Source organism: Nerophis lumbriciformis, linkage group LG27 (genome assembly GCF_033978685.3).
Source record: "Nerophis lumbriciformis linkage group LG27, RoL_Nlum_v2.1, whole genome shotgun sequence".
NCBI classification, from domain to species: domain Eukaryota; kingdom Metazoa; phylum Chordata; class Actinopteri; order Syngnathiformes; family Syngnathidae; genus Nerophis; species Nerophis lumbriciformis.
This window is the reverse complement of record NC_084574.2, coordinates 31,745,806-31,767,726: the sequence shown is the minus strand read 5'-3', so window position 1 is coordinate 31,767,726 and position 21,921 is coordinate 31,745,806. Positions and strand designations below refer to the sequence as shown.

At 31.9% G+C, this 21,921-nt stretch overlaps 1 protein-coding gene across 1 annotated transcript; it reads left to right on the top strand.

Annotated features, from left to right (window-relative positions):
* The first annotated feature begins 9,237 nt into the window (after positions 1 to 9,237).
* crb3b (crumbs homolog 3b) lies at positions 9,238 to 20,861 on the top strand. The gene is made up of 4 exons (XM_072916466.1): positions 9,238 to 9,246; positions 9,314 to 9,491; positions 9,572 to 9,627; positions 20,145 to 20,861. Exons 1-4 carry the CDS (start codon positions 9,238 to 9,240, stop codon positions 20,379 to 20,381), a joined length of 480 nt encoding a protein of 159 aa, XP_072772567.1. The 3' UTR covers positions 20,382 to 20,861.
* The last annotated feature ends 1,060 nt before the right edge of the window (positions 20,862 to 21,921 follow it).

Below are 21,921 nucleotides of genomic sequence, written 5' to 3'. Positions count from 1 at the left end.
TTGAATGAAAGACAACACACACAAATAAGTACAGGCATTCCATCTTAATGCCACCAGTTGCCCTATTTCTAAACTGTCAATTTATAACACAACCAAGATGAACTCTTTTATATATAATGCATGAAACGTGTTTGTTGTTTCACTTTACTTGAATCTACGCTAATTCCGAGTCTGCTGACTCATTCGTTCTTTTGGACAGCAAGCACACAAGGTTAAAAAGTTGTGTAATCTCTGACAAACATTATTTGGAGTTTCTGAAACATGGAGATGTTCTGACAGGCAATGAGCTACAGTCGTGGTCAAAAGTTTACATACACTTGTAAAAGAACATAATATTAGGGCTGTCCTGAATTTTTCCAATAATTTCTACAACTTTTATTTTTTTGTGATAGAGTGATTGGAGCACATACTTGTTGCTCACAAAAACATTCATGAAGTTTGGTTCTTTTATGAATTTATTATGGGTCTACTGAAAATGTGAGCAAATCTGCTGGGTCAAAAGTATACATACAGCAATGTTAATATTTGCTTACATGTCCCTTGGCAAGTTTCACTGCAATAAGGCGCTTTTGGTAGCCATCCACAAGCTTCTGGTTGAAATTTTGACCACTCCTCTTGACAAAATTGGTGCAGTTCAGCTAAATGTGTTGGTCTTCTGACATGGACTTGTTTCTTCAGCATTGTCCACATGTTTAAGTCAGGACTTTGGGAAGGCCATTCTAAAACCTTGATTCTAGCCTGATTTATCCATTCCTTTACCACTTTTGACATGTGTTTGGGGTCATTGTCCTGTTAGAACACCCAACTGCACCCAAGACCCAACCTCCGGGCTGATGATTTTAGGTTGTCCTGAAGAATTTGGAGGTAATCCTCCTTTTTCATTGTCCCATTTACTCTCTGTAAAGCACCAGTTTCATTGGCAGCAAAACGGACCCAGAGCATAATACTACCACCACCATGCTTGACGGTAGGCTTGGTGTTCCTGGGATTAAAGGCCTCACCTTTTCTTCTCCAAATATATTGCAGGGTATTGTGGCCGAACAGCTAAAAAATTTTTTCATCTGACACCAAATGGACAAAGACCAAAAACCTTCTAGAGGAAAGTTCTTGCCTTATTTGTATTTGACGTTATATATGTTTAGCTATATTAATTGTGTGAATGCTTTGCAGCATTCACACAATAATAATAAGTTGAATGAAAAGGTGAATTTTGGTGTGGAAAACCATATCTGTAAATGCTTTGGAGCATTCACACACTAATAAATACATTAATTTTGGTGTAGAAAACCATATGTGTGAATGCTTTGGAGCATTCACACAATAATAGTAATTTGAAAAAATAGATTAATTTTGGTGTAGAAAACCATATGTGTAAATGCTTTGGAGCATTCACACAATAATAATAAGTTGAATAAATAGAAGAAATAGATGAATTTTGGAGTAGAAAACCAAAATTATAATTTACACAATAATAATAATTTGAATAAATAGATGCATTTTGGTGTAGAAAGCCATATGTGTGAATGCTTTGAAGCATTCACACAATAATAATAAGTTGAATAAATAGATGAATTTTGGAGTAGAAAACCATATGTGTAAATGCTTTGGAGCATTCACACAATAATAATAAGTTGAATAAATAGAAGAAATAGATGAATTTTGGAGTAGAAAACCATATGTGTAAATGCTTTGGAGCATTCACACAATAATACATTAATTAATTTTGGTGTAGAAAACCATATGTGTGAATGCTTTGGAGCATTCACACAATAATAATAAGATGTATAAATAGAAGAAATAGATGAATTTTGGAGTAGAAAACCAAAATTATAATTTACACAATAATAATAATTTGAATAAATAGATGCATTTTGGTGTAGAAAGCCATATGTGTGAATGCTTTGAAGCATTCACACAATAATAATAAGTTGAATAAATAGATGAATTTTGGAGTAGAAAACCATATGTGTAAATGCTTTGGAGCATTCACACAATAATAATAAGTTGAATAAATAGAAGAAATAGATGAATTTTGGAGTAGAAAACCATATGTGTAAATGCTTTGGAGCATTCACACAATAATACATTAATTAATTTTGGTGTAGAAAACCATATGTGTGAATGCTTTGGAGCATTCACACAATAATAATAAGATGTATAAATAGATGCATTTTGGTGTAGAAAACCATATGTGTAAATGCTTTGGAGCATTCACACAATAATAATAATTTGAATAAATAGATTAATTTTGGTGTAGAAAGCCATATGTGTGAATGCTTTGGAGCATTCACACAATAAAAATAAGTTCAATAAATAGAATAAATAGATGAATTTTGGAGTAGAAAACCATATGTGTAAATGCTTTGAAGCATTCACACAATAATAATAAGTTGAATAAATAGATTAATTTTGGTGTAGAAAACCATATGTGTGAATGCTTTGGAGCATTCACACAATAATAATAAGTTGAATAAATAGATTAATTTTGGTGTAGAAAACCATATGTGTGAATGCTTTGGATCATTCACACAATAATAAATTAATTAATTTTGGTGTAGAAAACCATATGTGTGAATTATTTGGAGCATTCACACAATAATAATAAATGGATGAATTTTGGTGTAGAAAACCATATGTGTGAATGCTTTGGAGCATTCACACAATAATAATAAGTTGAATAAATAGATGAATTTTGGAGTAGAAAACCATATGTGTAAATGCTTTGGAGCATTCACACAATAATAATAAGTTGAATAAATAGAAGAAATAGATGAATTTTGGAGTAGAAAACCATATGTGTAAATGCTTTGGGGCATTCACACAATAATACATTAATTGATTTTGGTGTAGAAAACCATATAATAATAAGATGTATAAATAGATGCATTTTGGTGTAGAAAACCATATGTGTAAATGCTTTGGAGCATTCACACAATAATAATAATTTGAATAAATAGATACATTTTGATGTAGAAAGCCATATGTGTGAATGCTTTGGAGCATTCACACAATAATAATAAGTTCAATAAATAGAATAAATAGATGAATTTTGGAGTAGAAAACCACATGTGTAAATGCTTTGGAGCATTCACACAATAATAATAAGTTGAATAAATAGAAGAAATAGATGAATTTTGGAGTAGAAAACCATATGTGTAAATGCTTTGGAGCATTCACACAATAATACATTAATTGATTTTGGTGTAGAAAACCATATAATAATAAGATGTATAAATAGATGCATTTTGGTGTAGAAAACCATATGTGTAAATGCTTTGGAGCATTCACACAATAATAATAATTTGAATAAATAGATACATTTTGATGTAGAAAGCCATATGTGTGAATGCTTTGGAGCATTCACACAATAATAATAAGTTCAATAAATAGAATAAATAGATGAATTTTGGAGTAGAAAACCATATGTGTAAATGCTTTGGAGCATTCACACAATAATAATAAGTTGAATAAATAGAAGAAATAGATGAATTTTGGAGTAGAAAACCATATGTGTAAATGCTTTGGAGCATTCACACAATAATACATTAATTAATTTTGGTGTAGAAAACCATATGTGTGAATGCTTTGGAGCATTCACACAATAATAATAAGATGTATAAATAGATGCATTTTGGTGTAGAAAACCATATGTGTAAATGCTTTGGAGCATTCACACAATAATAATAATTTGAATAAATAGATTAATTTTGGTGTAGAAAGCCATATGTGTGAATGCTTTGGAGCATTCACACAATAAAAATAAGTTCAATAAATAGAATAAATAGATGAATTTTGGAGTAGAAAACCATATGTGTAAATGCTTTGAAGCATTCACACAATAATAATAAGTTGAATAAATAGATTAATTTTGGTGTAGAAAACCATATGTGTGAATGCTTTGGAGCATTCACACAATAATAATAAGTTGAATAAATAGAAGAAATAGATGAATTTTGGAGTAGAAAACCATATGTGTAAATGCTTTGGAGCATTCACACAATAATACATTAATTAATTTTGGTGTAGAAAACCATATGTGTGAATGCTTTGGAGCATTCACACAATAATAATAAGATGTATAAATAGATGCATTTTGGTGTAGAAAACCATATGTGTAAATGCTTTGGAGCATTCACACAATAATAATAATTTGAATAAATAGATTAATTTTGGTGTAGAAAGCCATATGCGTGAATGCTTTGGAGCATTCACACAATAAAAATAAGTTCAATAAATAGAATAAATAGATGAATTTTGGAGTAGAAAACCATATGTGTGAATGCTTTGGAGCATTCACACAATAATAATAAGTTGAATAAATAGATTAATTTTGGTGTAGAAAACCATATGTGTGAATGCTTTGGAGCATTCACACAATAATAATAAGTTGAATAAATAGATTAATTTTGGTGTAGAAAACCATATGTGTGAATGCTTTGGATCATTCACACAATAATAAATTAATTAATTTTGGTGTAGAAAACCATATGTGTGAATTATTTGGAGCATTCACACAATAATAATAAATGGATGAATTTTGGTGTAGAAAACCATATGTGTGAATGCTTTGGAGCATTCACACAATAATAAATGCATTACTTTTGGTGTAGAAAACCATATGTGTGAATTATTTGGAGCATTCTCACAATAATAAATATATTACTTTTGGTGTAGAAAACCATATGTGTAAATGCTTTGGAGCATTCACACAATAATAATAAGTTGAATAAATAGATTAATTTTGGTGTAGAAAACCATATGTGTGAATGCTTTGGATCATTCACACAATAATAAATTAATTAATTTTGGTGTAGAAAACCATATGTGTGAATGCTTTGGATCATTCACACAATAATAAATTAATTAATTTTGGTGTAGAAAACCATATGTGTGAATTATTTGGAGCATTCACACAATAATAATAAATGGATGAATTTTGGTGTAGAAAACCATATGTGTGAATGCTTTGGAGCATTCACACAATAATAAATGCATTACTTTTGGTGTAGAAAACCATATGTGTGAATTATTTGGAGCATTCTCACAATAATAAATATATTACTTTTGGTGTAGAAAACCATATGTGTGAATGCTTTGGAGCATTCACACAATAATAATAATTTGAATAAATAGATTAATTTTGGTGTAGAAAGCCATATGTGTGAATGCTTTGGAGCATTCACACAATAAAAATAAGTTCAATAAATAGAATAAATAGATGAATTTTGGAGTAGAAAACCATATGTGTAAATGCTTTGAAGCATTCACACAATAATAATAAATAGAATAAATAGATGAATTTTGGAGTATAAAACCATATGTGTAAATGCTTTGGAGCATTCACACAATAATAATAAGTTGAATAAATAGAAGAAATAGATGAATTTTGGAGTAGAAAACCATATGTGTAAATGCTTTGGAGCATTCACACAATAATACATTAATTAATTTTGGTGTAGAAAACCATATGTGTGAATTATTTGGAGCATTCACACAATAATAATAAATGGATGAATTTTGGTGTAGAAAACCATATGTGTGAATGCTTTGGAGCATTCACACAATAATAAATGCATTACTTTTGGTGTAGAAAACCATATGTGTGAATTATTTGGAGCATTCTCACAATAATAAATATATTACTTTTGGTGTAGAAAACCATATGTGTGAATGCTTTGGAGCATTCACACAATAATAATAAGATGTATAAATAGATGCATTTTGGTGTAGAAAACCATATGTGTAAATGCTTTGGAGCATTCACACAATGATAATAAGTTCAATAAATAGAATAAATAGATGAATTTTGGAGTAGAAAACCATATGTGTAAATGCTTTGGAGCATTCACACAATAATAGTAATTTGAAAAAATAGATTAATTTTGGTGTAGAAAACCATATGTGTAAATGCTTTGGAGCATTTACACAATAATAATAATTTGAATAAATAGATGCATTTTGGTGTATAAAGCCATATGTGTGAATGCTTTGAAGCATTCACACAATAACAATAAGTTGAATAAATAGATTAATTTTGGAGTAGAAAACCATATGTGTAAATGCTTTGGAGCATTCACACAATAATCATAAGTTGAATAAATAGAAGAAATAGATTAATTTTGGAGTAGAAAACCATATGTGTAAATGCTTTGGAGCATTCACACAATAATAATAAGTTGAATAAATAGAAGAAATAGATGAATTTTGGAGTAGAAAACCATATGTGTAAATGCTTTGGAGCATTCACACAATAATACATTAATTGATTTTGGTGTAGAAAACCATATAATAATAAGATGTATAAATAGATGCATTTTGGTGTAGAAAACCATATGTGTAAATGCTTTGGAGCATTCACACAATAATAATAATTTGAATAAATAGATACATTTTGATGTAGAAAGCCATATGTGTGAATGCTTTGGAGCATTCACACAATAATAATAAGTTCAATAAATAGAATAAATAGATGAATTTTGGAGTAGAAAACCATATGTGTAAATGCTTTGGAGCATTCACACAATAATAATAAGTTGAATAAATAGAAGAAATAGATGAATTTTGGAGTAGAAAACCATATGTGTAAATGCTTTGGAGCATTCACACAATAATACATTAATTAATTTTGGTGTAGAAAACCATATGTGTGAATGCTTTGGAGCATTCACACAATAATAATAAGATGTATAAATAGATGCATTTTGGTGTAGAAAACCATATGTGTAAATGCTTTGGAGCATTCACACAATAATAATAATTTGAATAAATAGATTAATTTTGGTGTAGAAAGCCATATGTATGAATGCTTTGGAGCATTCACACAATAAAAATAAGTTCAATAAATAGAATAAATAGATTAATTTTGGAGTAGAAAACCATATGTGTAAATGCTTTGAAGCATTCATACAATAATAATAAGTTGAATAAATAGATTAATTTTGGTGTAGAAAACCATATGTGTGAATGCTTTGGAGCATTCACACAATAATAATAAGTTGAATAAATAGATTAATTTTGGTGTAGAAAACCATATGTGTGAATGCTTTGGATCATTCACACAATAATAAATTAATTAATTTTGGTGTAGAAAACCATATGTGTGAATTATTTGGAGCATTCACACAATAATAATAAATGGATGAATTTTGGTGTAGAAAACCATATGTGTGAATGCTTTGGAGCATTCACACAATAATAAATGCATTACTTTTGGTGTAGAAAACCATATGTGTGAATTATTTGGAGCATTCTCACAATAATAAATATATTACTTTTGGTGTAGAAAACCATATGTGTAAATGCTTTGGAGCATTCACACAATAATAATAATTTGAATAAATAGATTAATTTTGGTGTAGAAAGCCATATGTGTGAATGCTTTGGAGCATTCACACAATAAAAATAAGTTCAATAAATAGAATAAATAGATGAATTTTGGAGTAGAAAACCATATGTGTAAATGCTTTGAAGCATTCACACAATAATAATAAATAGAATAAATAGATGAATTTTGGAGTATAAAACCATATGTGTAAATGCTTTGGAGCATTCACACAATAATAATAAGTTGAATAAATAGAAGAAATAGATGAATTTTGGAGTAGAAAACCATATGTGTAAATGCTTTGGAGCATTCACACAATAATACATTAATTAATTTTGGTGTAGAAAACCATATGTGTGAATGCTTTGGAGCATTCACACAATAATAATAAGATGTATAAATAGATGCATTTTGGTGTAGAAAACCATATGTGTAAATGCTTTGGAGCATTCACACAATAATAATAATTTGAATAAATAGATTAATTTTGGTGTAGAAAGCCATATGTGTGAATGCTTTGGAGCATTCACACAATAAAAATAAGTTCAATAAATAGAATAAATAGATGAATTTTGGAGTAGAAAACCATATGTGTAAATGCTTTGAAGCATTCACACAATAATAAGTTGAATAAATAGATTAATTTTGGTGTAGAAAACCATATGTGTGAATTATTTGGAGCATTCTCACAATAATAAATATATTACTTTTGGTGTAGAAAACCATATGTGTGAATGCTTTGGAGCATTCACACAATAATAATAAGTTGAATAAATAGATTAATTTTGGTGTAGAAAACCATATGTGTGAATGCTTTGGAGCATTCACACAATAAAAATAAGTTCAATAAATAGAATAAATAGATGAATTTTGGAGTAGAAAACCATATGTGTAAATGCTTTGAAGCATTCACACAATAATAATAAATAGAATAAATAGATGAATTTTGGTGTATAAAACCATATGTGTAAATGCTTTGGAGCATTCACACAATAATAATAAGTTGAATAAATAGAAGAAATAGATGAATTTTGGAGTAGAAAACCATATGTGTAAATGCTTTGGAGCATTCACACAATAATACATTAATTAATTTTGGTGTAGAAAACCATATGTGTGAATGCTTTGGAGCATTCACACAATAATAATAAGATGTATAAATAGATGCATTTTGGTGTAGAAAACCATATGTGTAAATGCTTTGGAGCATTCACACAATAATAATAATTTGAATAAATAGATTAATTTTGGTGTAGAAAGCCATATGTGTGAATGCTTTGGAGCATTCACACAATAAAAATAAGTTCAATAAATAGAATAAATAGATGAATTTTGGAGTAGAAAACCATATGTGTAAATGCTTTGGAGCATTCACACAATAATAATAAGTTGAATAAATAGATTAATTTTGGTGTAGAAAACCATATGTGTGAATGCTTTGGATCATTCACACAATAATAAATTAATTAATTTTGGTGTAGAAAACCATATGTGTGAATTATTTGGAGCATTCACACAATAATAATAAATGGATGAATTTTGGTGTAGAAAACCATATGTGTGAATGCTTTGGAGCATTCACACAATAATAAATGCATTACTTTTGGTGTAGAAAACCATATGTGTGAATTATTTGGAGCATTCTCACAATAATAAATATATTACTTTTGGTGTAGAAAACCATATGTGTGAATGCTTTGGAGCATTCACACAATTATAATGTTTCTTCCATTAGAACTATACTTCAACTCTAATCGAGATTAATAGCTCAAAGCATGTAAGACATTTTTTTTTTTACTATTACCCATTTTTTTCAAGAGGACTGTCTTCCCTGACCACGTGTCACTGATGCTATTAACATATGTGTATAAAATGGTATTAATTTAAATGTTGCATTAGATAAATGTGTCTCTATGCAGAGTGTGTGAAAATACAAAAGTATCAGCAAAATTTGAGCGAACCAGAGTGAGCGACTTCTGATTGGCCAAGCTGGACCACGTGACCTGCCTCATTACCATACGACCAGGTAGAGAGGGAGCCATCAGTTCCGGCTGTGCGTGTGACGGCCGCTTCGTCTCGTCGGATCAAATTTGTTGTTTTTTCTTTTCAACTGGGACCTCCTCAAAACGGCTCACCTTTTCCGCACGGGTTGCTGGCCGTTCGACAGGTAAATATGTCGTAGAACGAATCGCGTGTAACTCTGAAAGAAACAGCTCAGGTGTTTGTTGATGTGCTCATCAAGGACAGGTGCGGCAGGAAAGACCGCATTCCTGCCCTCAGACACCACATCCTGCTGCGTACAGGTACTCCAATTCGTCTATCGAGAATAGTCGCGCACATTAGCTTCGAATCATTTGATGACAACATGAAATAAGTGTGTACTTTTTCTTGGTTATGGTCAAAACATTAGGCACACAGGCTCAATCTAATGGCATCCATTGCAAGAATTGCATCCAAAGTTGATGACACTGCACATTTGCCTAAGTTTGTTTTATTATTAGTTGGTTGCAGTTTGTTTGGAATATGTATCCAGTTTCAATATCAGACATAACATATGTATTTTTTTTTTATTTCTCCTTGCCACATGCCGAAAAGCAGCTTATTTAATGCTACCCCTTTTCCACAACATACTAGTGTTGTCCTGATACCAATATTTTGGTACCGGTACTAAAATAATTTCGATACTTTTCGGTACTTTTCTAAATAAAGAGGACCACCAAAAAAATTGCATTATTGGCTTTATTTTAACAAAAAATCTTAGAATACATTAAACATATGTTTCTTATTGCAAGTTTGTCCTTAAATAAAATAGTGAACATACTAGACAACTTGTCTTTTAGTAGTAAGTAAACAAACAAAGGCTCCTAATTAGTCTGCTGACATATGCAGTAACATATTGTGTCATTTTCCATTCTATTATTTTGTCAACATTATTAAGGACAAGCGGTAGAAAATGAATTATTAATCTACTTGTTCATTTACTGCTAATATCTGCTTACTTTCTCTTTTAACATGTTCTATCTACACTTCTGTTAAAATGTAATAATCACTTATTCTTCTGTTGTTTGATACTTTACATTAGTTTTGGATGATACCACAAATTTGGGTATCAATCCGATACCAAGTAGTTACAAAATCATACATTGGTCATATTCAAAATCCTCATGTGTCCAGGGTAGTGTTGTAACGATACCAATATTTTGGTACCGGTACTAAAATTATTTCGATACTTTTCGGTACTTTTCTAAATAAAGAGGACCACCAAAAAAATTGCATTATTGGCTTTATTTTAACAAAAAATCTAAGGGTACATTAAACATATGTTTCTTATTGCACATTGGTCCTTAAATAAAATAGTGAACATACTAGACAACTTGTCTTTTAGTAGTAAGTAAACAAACAAAGGCTCCTAATTTAGTCTGCTGACATATGCAGTAACATATTGTGTCATTTATCATTCTATTATTTTATCAACATTATTAAGGACAAGCAGTAGAAAATAAATTATTAATCTACTTGTTAATTTACTGTTAATATCTGCTTACTTTCTCTTTCAACATGTTCTATCTACACTTCTGTTAAAATGTAATAATCACTTATTCTTCTGTTGTTTGATACTTTACATTAGTTTTGGATGATACCACAAATTTGGGTATCAATCCGATACCAAGTAGTTACAAAATCATACATTGGTCATATTCAAAATCCTCATGTGTCCAGGGTAGTGTTGTAACGATACCAATATTTTGGTACTGGTACTAAAATAATTTCGATACTTTTCGGTACTTTTCTAAATAAAGAGGACCACCAAAAAAATTGCATTATTGGCTTTATTTTAACAAAAAATCTAAGGGTACATTAAACATATGTTTCTTATTGCACATTGGTCCTTAAATAAAATAGTGAACATACTAGACAACTTGTCTTTTAGTAGTAAGTAAACAAACAAAGGCTCCTAATTTAGTCTGCTGACATATGCAGTAACATATTGTGTCATTTATCATTCTATTATTTTATCAACATTATTAAGGACAAGCAGTAGAAAATAAATTATTAATCTACTTGTTAATTTACTGTTAATATCTGCTTACTTTCTCTTTCAACATGTTCTATCTACACTTCTGTTAAAATGTAATAATCACTTATTCTTCTGTTGTTTGATACTTTACATTAGTTTTGGATGATACCACAAATTTGGGTATCAATCCGATACCAAGTAGTTACAAAATCATACATTGGTCATATTCAAAATCCTCATGTGTCCAGGGTAGTGTTGTAACGATACCAATATTTTGGTACTGGTACTAAAATAATTTCGATACTTTTCGGTACTTTTCTAAATAAAGAGGACCACCAAAAAAATTGCATTATTGGCTTTATTTTAACAAAAAATCTAAGGGTACATTAAACATATGTTTCTTATTGCAAGTTTGTCCTTAAATAAAATAGTTAACATACTAGACAACTTGTCTTTTATTAGTAAGTAAACAAACAAAGGCTCCTAATTAGTCTGCTGACATATGCAGTAACATCTTGTGTCATTTATCATTCTATTATTTTGTCAACATTATTAAGGACAAGCAGTAGAAAATAAATTATTAATCTACTTGTTAATTTACTGTTAATATCTGCTTACTTTCTCTTTTAACATGTTCTATCTACACTTCTGTTAAAATGTAATAATCACTTATTCTTCTGTTGTTTGATACTTTACATTAGTTTTGGATGATACCACAAAGTTGGGTATCAATCCGATACCAAGTAGTTACAAAATCATACATTGGTCATATTCAAAATCCTCATGTGTCCAGGGTAGTGTTGTAACGATACCAATATTTTGGTACCGGTACTAAAATAATTTCGATACTTTTCGGTACTTTTCTAAATAAAGAGGACCACCAAAAAAATTGCATTATTGGCTTTATTTTAACAAAAAAATCTAAGGGTACATTAAACATATGTTTCTTATTGCAAGTTTGTCCTTAAATAAAATAGTGAACATACTAGAAAACTTGTTTTTTAGTAGTAAATGAACAAACAAAGGCTCCTAATGAGTCTGCTGACATATGCAGTAACATATTGTGTCATTTTCCATTCTATTATTTTGTCAACATTATTAAGGACAAGCAGTAGAAAATAAATTATTAATCTACTTGTTAATTTACTGTTAATATCTGCTTACTTTCTCTTTTAACATGTTCTATCTAAACTTCTGTTAAAATGTAATAATCACTTATTCTTCTGTTGTTTGATACTTTACATTAGTTTTGGATGATACCACAAATTTGGGTATCAATCCGATACCAAGTCGTTACAGGATCATACATTGGTCATATTCAAAATCCTCACGTGTCCAGGGTAGTGTTGTAACGATACCAATATTTTGGTACCGGTACTAAAATAATTTCGATACTTTTCGGTACTTTTCTAAATAAAGAGGACCACCCAAAAAATTGCATTATTTGCTTTATTTTAACAAAAAAATCTAAGGATACATTAAACATATGTTTCTTATTGCAAGTTTGTCCTTAAATAAAATAGTGAACATACTAGAAAACTTGTTTTTTAGTAGTAAGTAAACAAACAAAGGCTCCTAATGAGTCTGCTGACATATGCAGTAACATATTGTGTCATTTTCCATTCTATTATTTTGTCAACATTATTAAGGACAAGCAGTAGAAAATAAATTATTAATCTACTTGTTAATTTACTGTTAATATCTGCTTACTTTCTCTTTTAACATGTTCTATCTACACTTCTGTTAAAATGTAATAATCACTTATTCTTCTGTTGTTAGATACTTTACATTAGTTTTGGATGATACCACAAATTTGGGTATCAATCTGATACCAAGTCGTTACAGGATCATACATTGGTCATATTCAAAGTCCTCATGTGTCCAGGGTAGTGTTGTAACGATACCAATATTTTGGTACCGGTACTAAAATAATTTCGATACTTTTCGGTACTTTTCTAAATAAAGAGGACCACCAAAAAAATTGCATTATTGGCTTTATTTGAACAAAAAATCTAAGGATACATTAAACATATGTTTCTTATTGCACGTTTGTCCTTAAATAAAATAGTTAACATACTAGACAACTTGTCTTTTAGTAGTAAGCAAACAAACAAAGGCTCCTAATGAGTCTGCTGACATATGCAGTAACATATTGTGTCATTTATCATTCTATTATTTTGTCAACATTATTAAGGATAAGCGGTAGAAAATGAATTATTAAACTACTTGTTAATTTACTGTTAATATCTGCTTACTTTCTCTTTTAACATGTTCTATCTGCACTTCTGTTAAAATGTAATAATTACTTATTCTTCTGTTGTTTGATACTTTACATTAGTTTTGGATGATACCACAAATTTGGGTATCAATCTGATACCAAGTCGTTACAGGATCATACATTGGTCGTATTCAAAGTCCTCATGTGTCCAGGGTAGTGTTGTAACGATACCAATATTTTGGTACCAGTACTAAAATTATTCGATACTTTTCGGTACTTTTCTAAATAAAGAGGACCACCAAAAAAATTGCATTATTGGCTTTATTTTAACAAAAAATCTAAGGGTACATTAAACATATGTTTATTATTGCAAGTTTGTCCTTAAATAAAATAGTGAACATACAAGACAACTTGTCTTTTAGTAGTAAGTAAACAAACAAAGGCTCCTAATGAGTCTGCTGACATATGCAGTAACATATTGTGTCATTTTCCATTCTATTATTTTGTCAACATTATTAAAGACAAGCAGTAGAAAATAAATTATTAATCTACTTGTTAATTTACTGTTAATATCTGCTTACTTTCTCTTTTAACATGTTCTATCTACACTTCTGTTAAAATGTAATAATCACTTATTCTTCTGTTGTTAGATACTTTACATTAGTTTTGGATGATACCACAAATTTGGGTATCAATCCGATACCAAGTAGTTACAAAATCATACATTGGTCATATTCAAAGTCCTCATGTGTCCAGGGTAGTGTTGTAACGATACCAATATTTTGGTACCGGTATTAAAATAATTTCGATACTTTTCGGTACTTTTCTAAATAAAGAGGACCACCAAAAAAATTGCATTATTGGCTTTATTTTAACAAAAAATCTTTGGGTACATTAAACATATGTTTATTATTGCACGTTTGTCCTTAAATAAAATAGTGAACATACTAGACAACTTGTCTTTTAGTAGTAAGTAAACAAACAAAGGCTCCTAATGAGTCTGCTGACATATGCAGTAACATATTGTGTCATTTATCATTCTATTATTTTGTCAACATTATTAAGGATAAGAGGTAGAAAATGAATTATTAATCTACTTGTTCATTTACTGTTAATATCTGCTTACTTTCTCTTTTAACATGTTCTATCTACACTTCTGTTAAAATGTAATAATCCCTTATTCTTCTGTTGTTTGATACTTTACATTAGTTTTGGATGATACCACAAATTTGGGTATCAATCCGATACCAAGTAGTTACAAAATCATACATTGGTCGTATTCAAAATCCTCATGTGTCCAGGGTAGTGTTGTAACGATACCAATATTTTGGTACCGGTATTAAAATAATTTCGATACTTTTCGGTACTTTTCTAAATAAAGAGGACCACCAAAAAAATTGCATTATTGGCTTTATTTTAACAAAAAATCTTAGGGTACATTAAACATATGTTTATTATTGCAAGTTTGTACTTAAATAAAATAGTGAACATACTAGACAACTTGTCTTTTAGTAGTAAGTAAACAAACAAAGGCTCCTAATGAGTCTGCTGACATATGCAGTAACATATTGTGTCATTTTCCATTCTATTATTTTGTCAACATTATTAAGGACAAGCAGTAGAAAATAAATTATTAATCTACTTGTTAATTTACTGTTAATATCTGCTTACTTTCTCTTTTAACATGTTCTATTTACACTTCTGTTAAAATGTAATAATCACTTATTCTTCTGTTGTTTGATACTTTACATTAGTTTTGGATGATACCACAAATTTGGGTATCAATCCGATACCAAGTAGTTACAAAATCATACATTGGTCATATTCAAAATCCTCATGTGTCCAGGGTAGTGTTGTAACAATACCAATATTTTGGTACCAGTACTAAAATTATTCGATACTTTTTGGTACTTTTCTAAATAAAGAGGACCACCAAAAAAATTGCATTATTGGCTTTATTTTAACAAAAAATCTTAGGGTACATTAAACATATGTTTATTATTGCACATTGGTCCTTAAATAAAATAGTGAACATACTAGACAACTTGTCTTTTATTAGTAAGTAAACAAACAAAGGCTCCTAATTAGTCTGCTGACATATGCAGTAACATATTGTGTCATTTTCCATTCTATTATTTTGTCAACATTATTAAGGACAAGCAGTAGAAAATAAATTATTAATCTACTTGTTAATTTACTGTTAATATCTGCTTACTTTCTCTTTTAACATGTTCTATCTACACTTCTGTTAAAATGTAATAATCACTTATTCTTCTGTTGTTTGATACTTTACATTAGTTCTGGATGATACCACAAATTTGGGTATCAATCCGATACCAAGTCGTTACAGGATCATACATTGGTCATATTCAAAGTCCTCATGTGTCCAGGGACATATTTCCTGAGTTTATAAACATAATATACATTTAAAAAAACGAAATAAGATTTTGTGATGCTAGAAAATATTGATGTAATCATAGTAGTATCGACTAGATACGCTATTATACTTGGTATCATTACAGTGGATGTTAGGTGTAGATCCACCGATGGCGTTTGTTTCTATTGTGGCGTCCCGGAAAAGTTTTTGCTGCAGGGAATTCTGGGTATTTGTTCTGTAGTGTTTATGTTGTGTTGCGGTGCAAATATTCTCCCAAAATGTGTTTGTCATTGTTGTTTAGTGTGGTTTCACTATATGGCTGTTGAGTCAGTATGCCCTTCATTCACATGTGTGTAGTGTGTTCCAAGATAAGATGATCGTCTTAATGGTTAATGATTGGACCTAGTGAATTCTTGACTTGACTTTGGTAATTCAGGACCAGTTTCAACACATCCAATGTTATGTGCTGCGGTGTATAGCGAATGCTTATCCTACAGGGATGATACTTGGAATAAATGTACTCTACTAGTCGCCATGGAGACAATGATTAGTGATTTAGAAGCAGTTAAAACGCTGCTGACTGCGGAGAGACATTAGCCGCTAGCTAGCTAGCCATGTCTTAAAGCACCTCTAACTGAGGGCGTTTTAGTGTTCAGCTTCACCTTTATTGTCAGTTTTTAAGCCAAAATGCGTCCGTTCTCCATTTTTTTGTCTACACTGTGTCTGCTTGTAAGTACTCCGTGATTGTGCACTGCCGAACATGCTCGTCTGCATGACACAACGTGACGACGAGGACGGGGGGGGGGTGGACCAGTACTTTTTAGAGGCGGTATAGTACCGAATACGATTCATTAGTATCGCGGTACTATACTAAAACGGGTATACCGTGCAACCCTACAACATACTAACACATATGTTTACTTCTTTCTCTCAATTTGTAACACAATTTACATCAAATATTTCTAAATACAACAGTCATTTTAATACGTCGTTAAGTCAGTTACAGTATGATTCATTTAATAAGATGAATATCTCATTTTTAATTATTTTTTTTTTGCACTTTGCAAACACGTGTAGTTTAAACCAGTGGTTCTCAAATGGGGGTACTTGAAGGTATGCCAAGGGGTACGTGAGATTTAAAAAAAAATGTCTGTCAAAAAGAACTGTGAAAATAAATGCAACAATGCAATATTCAGTGTTGACAGCTAGATTTTTTGTGGACATGTTCCATAAATATTGATGTTAAATATTTCTTTTTTTGTGAAGAAATGTTTAGAATTAAGTTCATGAATCCAGATGGATCTCTATTACAATCCCCAAAGAGGGCACTTTAAGTTGATTATTACTTCTATGTGTAGAAATCTTTATTTATGATTGAATCACTTGTTTATTTTTCAACAAGTTTTTAGTTATTTTTATATCTTTTTTTTCCAAATAGTTCAAGAAAGACCACAGCACATGAGCAATATTTTTGCACTGTTATACAATTTAATAAATCAGAAACTGATGACATGGTGCTGTATTTTACTTCTTTATCTCTTTTTTTCAAACAAAAATGCTTTGCTCTGATTAGGGGGTACTTGAATTAAAAAAAATGTTCACAGGGGGTACATCACTGAAAAAAAGGTTGAGAACCACTGCTTTAAACAACCTCTTAAACTGTTTCATACATCGTTTGACTTCTTTGCATTATCCATTCCAATTCCATTTTCTGATATATTTAAGGTTTTAAGTGATGTGTGTGCATCCAGATGTTTTAAATGTGAAGAATGGTTGGTAGCAGGTTATAGTTTGCTTTGTACATCATTTTAGCTGTTTGCAAATGTACCAAATCATTGAATTTCAATTATTTGGATTCATAAATAAAGGTTTGTATGTTCTCTATAGCCACGTTATGTATGATTGTCTTTTTTGGTTAGCAAGATAGCAAGTAAAATTTACTTCTGTAGTTATTTCCCCATATTTCTACACAATAACTTGGTGACACTAGTGAGCGGTAAATAATATGGAGTGGTTTTTGGTCTAGAACAGGGGTCGGCAACCCAAAATGGTGAAAGAGCCATATTGGACCAAAAATACAAAAACAAATCTGTCTGGAGCCGCAAAAAATTAAAAGCCTTATTACATACAGATAGTGTGTCATGAGATATACATTGAATTAAGAGGACTTAAAGGAAACTAAATGCCCTCAAATATAGCTACAAATGAGGCATAATGATGCAATATGTACATTGAGCTAGCCTAAATAGCATGTTAGCATCGATTAGCTTGCAGTCATGCAGTGACCAAATATGTCTGATTAGCACTCCACACAAGTCAATAACATCAACAAAACTCACCTTTGTGCATTCACGCACAACGTTAAAAGTTTGGTGGACAAAATGAGACAGAAAAAGAAGTGGCATAAAACACGTTCTAGAAAGTTATACATGTAAACAAACTATGGTGAGTTCAAGGACCGCCAAAATTAGTAGGACAAAACCGCGCTCGCCAAATACTCGAATCAGTGAAGCATGTTTAATATAAACAGTGTGCTTTGTAACAATTAAGGAGGTTTGTGTCATGTTTGTCCTCCTACAGAAACCATATTAAAACAAAAAATATGTTTTTTCCCCCTCATCTTTTTTTCATTTTTCATACATTTTTGAAAAAGCTCCAGAGAGCCACTAGGGCGGCGCTAAAGCGGCTCTAGAGCCGCGGGTTGCCGACCCCCGGTCTAGAACAAATAAGTATTTCTTTCTACTTTATGTTGTGTGTGTATATATATACATGTATATATATATATATATATATATATATTATTTTTTTTAAATGAGATTTCCAGTTCATTTTATCATCCATTATTACACTCATAAATTTGATTTATTTTATCCTTTCAATGTCTACTGTGTCTATTTGTATTTGTTTGAATTTCTCTTCTGCTGTTACCAAAGAACATTCTTTTAGTTTTACAGAGATGTAAGATCTTTAGTTGGGAATAATTGTTGTACATTCTTTGGTAGAAGGTTATAGTTTGCTTTGTTCATAGATTTAGCTGTTTGCAATTTTACCAAATCATTGAACTTCAATATTTTCAACTCAATAAATAAAGGGTTTGTATGTTGTCTGTATCCAACATTATGTATTATTCTAATTGATCTTTTTTGTAACACGGTTAATGAATGGAGCGCACATTTGTAGTGGTTTCCCCATATTTCTACACAATAACTCATATGGTAACACTAGCGAGCAGTAGAGAATATGAAGTTATTTTTAGCTCTTTGTTCATTATTGAAATGTTTCTTGCCACTTTATGTTGTATATTTTATATATGAAATTTACAGTTCATTCCATCATCTATTAATACTCTCAAAAATGTAGTTTCCTTTACCCTTTCAATATCTACTCCGTCTATTTGTATTCGTGTATGATGCTCTTTTTTTTTTTACAGTGACCAAATAGCATTATTTTAGTTTTACTGCGATTCAAGGATAGTCTGTTTTTGTCAAACCATCTTTTTAATTTGTTCATGTATTCTGTTATTATTTATATTAGCTTCTGTGGGTTCTCTCCTGAACAGAAAGCTGTTGTGTCGTCTGCAAATAAAACTAACTTTAGGTCCTTTGTGACTTTACAGATATCGTTTATATAAGGATTAAACAAAACAATCTTGGTCCCAGTATTGATCCTTGGGGTACACCACAAGATATATCTAGCTGTGTTGACATATGTTCACCTATCTTCACATATTGCTTCCTGTTGGTTAAATAGCTTCTTACCCAGTTCAAGACCATACCGTTCTAATTTTTGTATTAAAATATCATGATTAATTGTGTCAAATGCTTTTGTTCAAAATAATCAATTAAGTTGCAGAAATTTCGGGCATCTGGTCAGGATGCAACCCGAACGCCTCCCTAGGGAGGTGTTTAGGGCATGTCTGACTGGAAGGAGGCCACGGGGAAGACCCAGGACACGTTGGTAAGACTATGTAACCCGGCTGGCCTGGGAACACCTCAGGATCCCCCGGGAAGAGCTGGACGAAGTGGCCGGGGAGAGGGAAGTCTGGGCTTCCCTGCTTAGGCTGCTGCCCCCGCGACCCGACCTCGGATAAGCGGAAGAAGATGGATGGATGGTTGCAGAAATGATTTTGCTTTTTTGGTTTATAAGGATATGTGCATTTGACTTGTTACTTGTGACGTTGTCTGACATTTCCCTTCCCTGTCCGCAGCGGTCCGTCACCATAGCGATGCAGACACCCATCCCACCCACGGTGTCGGCACTGATCTCCACCGTGGCGCTCCTTCTCTGCTTGGCTCTGCTGCTGATGCTGTGTGTGCTGAAGAAGAAAAGAAGGATGGAGGGAACATACCGGCCCAGCGCAGAGGAGAGAAAACAGATCGGCGGGACCAGATCCGACAAGTCCGGCCTGTCTCTCCCCTTGCCCAAAGAAGAGCGCCTCATATGATTACACCGTGCAAATGGACTCCATTAAGAGCTTTTTTTTGTCAACATTTGGATTATTGCTGCCATGTTTCCAGCTTGACTTTTGCACCACAAATCTGACACACTCAACTCTTGTTTGTTGGACTGCTTTTTAATTCCTAACAATAATGATACTGACAGAACATGGCATCTGTCACCAGTTTCACTGTATAAAAAAAAAAAGAAAGAAGCAAATGTGCCTTTTGACTGTTGGAGTTTGGCTTTCTGGTGAATTTGCTCATTTAAAGTCACTCTCCTCAGTGTACCCGATAACTTGAAGATGAGGTTTGTTTTTACCGCACTCCATGTTCTATTTATTTAGAAAACATGTTTCACACTTTATATATAACCATGAAGGATACTGATAGACACTGACAATCATAGGATGCACTTTGTTCACCTTTTGTTAAAAAAAATTTTTTTTGTACGTAAATAAAAAAATGTGTACATTACTGTGTTCTTTCTTAGGCGCATATACAGGTAAAAGCCAGTAAATTAGAATATTTTGAAAAACTTGATTTATTTCAGTAATTGCATTCAAAAGGTGTAACTTGTACATTATATTTATTCATTGCACACAGACTGATGCATTCAAATGTTTATTTCATTTAATTTTGATGATTTGAAGTGGCAACAAATGAAAATCCAAAATTCCGTGTGTCACAAAATTAGAATATTGTGTAAGGCTAATACAAAAAAGGGATTTTTAGAAATGTTGGCCAACTGAAAAGTATGAAAATGAAAAATATGAGCATGTACAATACTCAATACTTGGTTGGAGCTCCTTTTGCCTCAATTACTGCGTTAATGCGGCGTGGCATGGAGTCGATGAGTTTCTGGCACTGCTCAGGTGTTATGAGAGCCCAGGTTGCTCTGATAGTGGCCTTCAACTCTTCTGCGTTTTTGGGTCTGGCATTCTGCATCTTCCTTTTCACAATACCCCACAGATTTTCTATGGGGCTAAGGTCAGGGGAGTTGGCGGGCCAATTTAGAACAGAAATACCATGGTCCGTAAACCAGGCACGGGTAGATTTTGCGCTGTGTGCAGGCGCCAAGTCCTGTTGGAACTTGAAATCTCCATCTCCATAGAGCAGGTCAGCAGCAGGAAGCATGAAGTGCTCTAAAACTTGCTGGTAGACGGCTGCGTTGACCCTGGATCTCAGGAAACAGAGTGGACCGACACCAGCAGATGACATGGCACCCCAAACCATCACCCAACCATGCAAATTTTGCATTTCCTTTGGAAATCGAGGTCCCAGAGTCTGGAGGAAGACAGGAGAGGCACAGGATCCACGTTGCCTGAAGTCTAGTGTAAAGTTTCCACCATCAGTGATGGTTTGGGGTGCCATGTCATCTGCTGGTGTCGGTCCACTCTGTTTCCTGAGATCCAGGGTCAACGCAGCCGTCTACCAGCAAGTTTTAGAGCACTTCATGCTTCCTGCTGCTGACCTGCTCTATGGAGATGGAGATTTCAAGTTCCAACAGGACTTGGCGCCTGCACTCAGCGCAAAATCTACCCGTGC